Source organism: Tribolium madens, unplaced genomic scaffold (genome assembly GCF_015345945.1).
Source record: "Tribolium madens isolate multiple individuals breed KSU strain unplaced genomic scaffold, Tmad_KSU_1.1 Scaffold_7;HRSCAF=85;Tcas5.2_LG10, whole genome shotgun sequence".
In the NCBI taxonomy this organism is placed as follows: domain Eukaryota; kingdom Metazoa; phylum Arthropoda; class Insecta; order Coleoptera; family Tenebrionidae; genus Tribolium; species Tribolium madens.
The window spans coordinates 293,677-298,974 of NW_025401050.1; the positions used below are offsets into that span (position 1 = coordinate 293,677).

Consider the following 5,298-nt stretch of genomic DNA (forward strand, 5'->3'; position numbering starts at 1 on the left):
TGCGAGAAAGACAACATACCACTTGTGGGACCAGAGAGCGGCATAACGTTTATCTTACTTGCTCCCATCTACTTACCTGAAGAGCGAGAGAGACACCAAAGTTTTATGACAATCGGGTAAAATTAAAAGAATTTTTCTATATTAAAGCGACCAGCTGGCCGTTGAAACAACCTCAGAAGAAACAAACCTTTACAATTGAGGAGGTTGGGGTTTCTTTATCGCTAAAAACCTCTATTGCACTATAAAATTCAAGCAAATATAGACAGACTTTAATCTAAACGAATACCTAATAATTCAATAAATAAATACTGTATCTAGCTAAAAATCTTTTAGGATTAAATAGTCAATTTATTCCTCCATGCTAAAAAATGCAACTCATTTTATTTTAACTCTGTCTTTATCTTTATCAAGGCGTTAAACATTAATTAAATCTCAAAAGGTCATTCGTGGTAAGAGAACACCCACTCTTCTTAATATTTAGTACTTCCTGAAGAACATTTTTTGTCGTTTCTTCCCGGTTTTTACCCATATGCATAAAATACAAATCGGTATCGTTAATTTGAACATACATAATACAAGGTTCCTTTTGGAATTACTTTAATGTGTAGCAAATGTTGTGTAATCTCAGTTTATTTTGAAGACTCTCAATAGTTTCTTCGTCGGCCTAAATACCTGACAGATGATAAAATGTTACAAAATCCTATTCTTACCAAAGTGATGCCAGAACTTGGTTCAAGAATCTGACTCGTTTTTGACAAAGTAACCTTTGTTCCATTTAATGTGAGTCGATTATACTTTTCTATAATTGTTTATTGTAATTGTTGTTTTTTCGTAAAACTGGATCATTTTTCTTAACCCTTAGAATTACTTTTAAAATATATACAAAAACTACATCAAAACTTACAATTCCAACATTTGTCTTGCAGCATCCTGCTTGGCGTCTTTCTTATTCATCCCTTTCCCTATGCTTTTTTTATCCATAAAAGAACATTTAAAGAAAAAGTGGCCGTTTACCGAAACCGTGAGAAAATCATAATTTGGATACTTTGCGACATATTTGACTGCGTATTCGTTCAATTCGCTGACGACATTTCTAAAAACATTATCAACATAAGGTGAGGATGCTTGTTCTAAAATTAGAATTTCCGAAGACTCATGATCTTCTTTTAGTTTCATGAGAGCGTTTTTAGCGCTTTCGTGTTTTTAGGGGTCTTTTTGGAGGTTCCGTAACCAAAAGCAGTCACGCCAGCTGCACGAGCAGTACATTTAGAACAACTCCTGCACTAATGAGGCTGGTGTATTTTGTTAATATTTGCATTTGCTTTTTTAAATTTATTGAATAAATCAATTACTAGTCATTTTGACGCTCTTGACAACCTACTAATTTTCATCCAGCTCACATTGATTACTGAATTAATTTAAATAAAATATTATATCCAGTTACATACGCTACAGGTATTTTAGGTTGCAAACTAATTAATTTTCAAAGTAACTTTCCTGTGAGTAGCCCTGTATGGTAATTCAACACTTGATTTTTGAATTAAGTGTTGAATTACCATAGTTTAACATTCTTTTTTCCTTAGGGAGAGTGTAAAGTGTGACCCGGTATATTATTACATGTTCCACATGTTGTGATGTGGAATGTACTATCTATAATGATATACTATGTTTTTATAATACACCTTTTTTTCATAAAAATAAATTTGAAGTGCCCACCTTAATTAATTTTGAGCTATTTGTGCCCACCCAGAAAAAAAATACTGGCGTCGTCCCCGACTGTTCAAAAATAGTTGTTCATCAAGTCGACTATGCGGACTTCATGCCGATTCACCCAAATGACTATTGTAGTTTCTGAGTACTGTCATGTCTGTCAAATCTTTGGAATAGCTTTTTACTCAATTTTCCTATTTTACGGCAAAGTTGTTTCACGTTATTTTCATTTGTGCTTTATATTTCCGTAATTTTGTGTATTCTGTCGTTTTTAGATTCGAAGCCTGTTTGCATTATTTTTGACAGATCTATCATTAATGACAGCATTCACAATTTAAAAATTTAAATTAAGCGACACGTTGAAATTTCATAGGTAACTTGATTAATAACCATTTTTGAACAGTGTGTATTATTTTTAATGAGATTAATTACCACAGAATTATTTTTATTTTTTTACTGTTAATGAGAAGACTGTTTGATTAATATTTTTTATAGAAACATGTTTCCAAATAAATTTACAAAAATACGAAAGTATTTTTCTTGAATACACGGCCTCCTTGATTATTAAGAGAAATTTCTCTTATACGGCCCCTTGCTTCAGCAAAATGTCTGTTTTTTTTTTGAAATTACATAAATAGGGTGTACCAAGCGCCGTCTATTAGATTCAAATTTAAACTTATCATATGTGTAAGATCGGCTGTATACTTTAATTTCTATAATTTTCTCTAACTTAAAATTTAAATCAACCTTTGTGAAACATTTTGTTCATTAAATTTGACCATATATTTATATGAAAAAGATGGCAGTGCAGTATAATCAAGGTCAAAGCAGTACAATACCAACCTCGCATTCAGTTTCGAAAGAAACGAAATAGACCCACCCTAGGAACAACACTGATTCGGTATGATTTTTTGTAGCAATGCAGCAATTAGCATTCGACCCCTACATAAATGAAAACTCCACAATTTCAAAATGAATGCAAACAATTTTCATAAATTTATTAATTTTCTGTGAGAAATGCGAATTACTTATTAATGTAAATATATTTTTTCTAGAAAATGGTATAGACATTGACGCATTTAAATTGCTTCAGGAAGCAGATTTCACGAAACTAGCTCCAAAACTAGGCGTTCGCAGAAAATTGATCCAACGGTGGAAGAATTTTTCATATTTGTATAATTATTAGTATTATTACACAGGGCGATAAAAAAAGTCATGTCATGACAACGTGACAAATTTTATATCATTTTGTTGGTCTCAGTGAGACAAATCAAATGCACTAAAAAAATTTAAAAAAGTCCACACACTTTGAACTAAATATTTTTTTCTAATTTAAATGAATTTAAAATACTTTAACTTTAAAAAATCATTACTCAATAACTATTAGGCCGATTTCCTTCAAATAAAGACCATTCTAAAGGGATGGACTTGCCCTTTAGAATGATATGCAATTTGAAATTGAATATTGACAAACTTTTCTTCGAACAGTGTTCGAAGAAGTTCGAAGTAAATCGAAGTAATCTAAGAAAAACCCTACGAGTAATTTTTTTTCTTTGTCACCATCGTGTAGAGCATCTTTTTATTAGTAAGAATCCAAATTTTTAAAATAATATACCGAGTAGTTTTTAAAATATGATTTTTTGAAGTTAAGGTTTGCTAATCAAGCATTGTGCCATATAGGAGAAATGCTTGTTAATCTTACTTAAAATTGTATTTTTATAACAATATTTGTTTTAAGACTTCTTTTGCTTAAAAATGGTCAATTGCACTTTCCTTGTTCTACATAGAATAAACAAAAACTGTTTGTTTACTTAAAATAAGCAAAGAGTACCTGTGTACTAATTAAAGCAAATAAAGAGTTTCTTTGATATAAAAATGACCAGCGATCAAAGCCAAGAGGATCTAGAAGTTTAAGGCACTAACCTTAAAAATAAGGACAAATGTTTTTAAAGTCAAATCACTTTCTTGCAGATTTCGACGTGTTCACTTTGTTCTAGCTTTCTAAACTTTTTTTTGAAAATGTTCTCAGCAAATGCTTTCTCATCACTTTTGAGTGTCACCTGATTTATTTTGTTGGTACATTCTACGATTAGCATCAGTTAGTTTGTAGGCAGTAGTCGTTGTGATAACAGTTGCACACGAATAGTTATTGAGTAATGATTTTATGAAGCTAAAGTAGGGGAGACCGGTATCAAATGTAACAGGGGCCAAATGTAACATTCGAAATTGTGCTTCCATCTGTTAAGTTACAGACAAACTACTGTGCCACTAGAGTCGGTTATTATAAGCTAGTTCATTTGCGCAACTTGAATTTCACAACTTTGAAACGTTTCGTCTGTGGTGGAGGAAGTGTGTTTTGTGATCTAAAAAGTAAATAATTCACTGTTCGTTAGATCTGTAATTATGTCCTTATAGTTATGAGAGCGTTAGAATTGACTATTTAGCCGTAACAAGCGCCTTTTAGGCTATAATTCACTACAGTTTGTTTGCCCTAAATTTGAGGTTAAGTTGAAACTTTTTCCACGCAAACAGTTAAAGAGCTGCTGGTGTCGAATGTAACATCTCTCAAGGTGTCGTTTGTAACACTGTTACAATCGGCTCCAGCCGTATTGTTTTTGGATGAAAACTAACCCAAGTAAACGGATGACTATTTATAATATTCCAGCATTGGTGAGAGTGGCTTTTCTGCTAAGTATGACTCCAAAAAATATAACTTCAGGTTTTCAATGCACTGGAATATGACCTTTCAATCGTAATATATTTACTGATAATGAATTCGTGCCTTGTAATGTCACCGATAGACCAATGGAAAAAAATACGGTTGAGGTACACCAACCAAGAAATGATTTCATGGACGACCCTCAAGAAATAATGCAACGCCTCTACCTGTTCCTGAAAATATAGTTCCGCCCCCACCACCAATAAAATGTGTATGTTCTCCAGAAGATTTTCGACCTTTGCCAAAGGCAAATTTTACTAAACCAAAAACAACGGGAAGACAAAAAGGAAAAACAGCAGTGCTTTCAGACACGCCAGAGAAGAAGATTTTGGAGGAAAGATACAAAAATAGAAAGGTGGCTTCTGCCAAGAAGAATCTTCTACAAAATAAAGGAACTGAGAAAAAGAGAAAGAATATCAAGAAAAAGACAAACGGCAAAAAACACAAAGAAGGCTAAAATCGTGAATGAAAAGTCAGAACAGTCTTCCGAGGATGATGATGGTATCTGTCTAGTATGTTGTGAACTTCACCATCAGAGCAAAGAAGATTGGCTTCAGTGTAGGGGGTGCAAACAATGGGCCCACAGTTCCTGTGCTAATAATGATGCATTATTTGTCTGCCATAATTGTTTATCAGACTAATTTGATTAAAATGAGCTGCAACTAAAAATTATTATTATTATTTTCATTATTTTGTTGAAGGTTTGTTAATTTTATGGTTCTTATAATGTTTATAATAAATAATACTGTTATACACATTACTTAAAAATCTTAAATAGCAATAACCTACCCTTAGAACCCTTTTTTCGCCGATGTCACAATTGACACATTCAGCGTTACATTTGACACCAGTGCGGTGTCAATAGTAAC

General features: G+C 32.5%; 1 protein-coding gene across 1 annotated transcript; it reads right to left on the reverse strand.

Moving 5' to 3' along the window:
* Nucleotides 1-609: 609 nt before the first annotated feature.
* Nucleotides 610-1,357, reverse strand: LOC123010077. The gene is made up of 2 exons (XM_044406752.1): nt 905-1,357; nt 610-857 (listed from the first exon to the last, which is right to left on the reverse strand). Exons 1-2 carry the CDS (start codon nt 1,174-1,176, stop codon nt 800-802), a joined length of 330 nt encoding a protein of 109 aa, XP_044262687.1. The 5' UTR covers nt 1,177-1,357; the 3' UTR covers nt 610-799.
* Nucleotides 1,358-5,298: the final 3,941 nt, after the last annotated feature.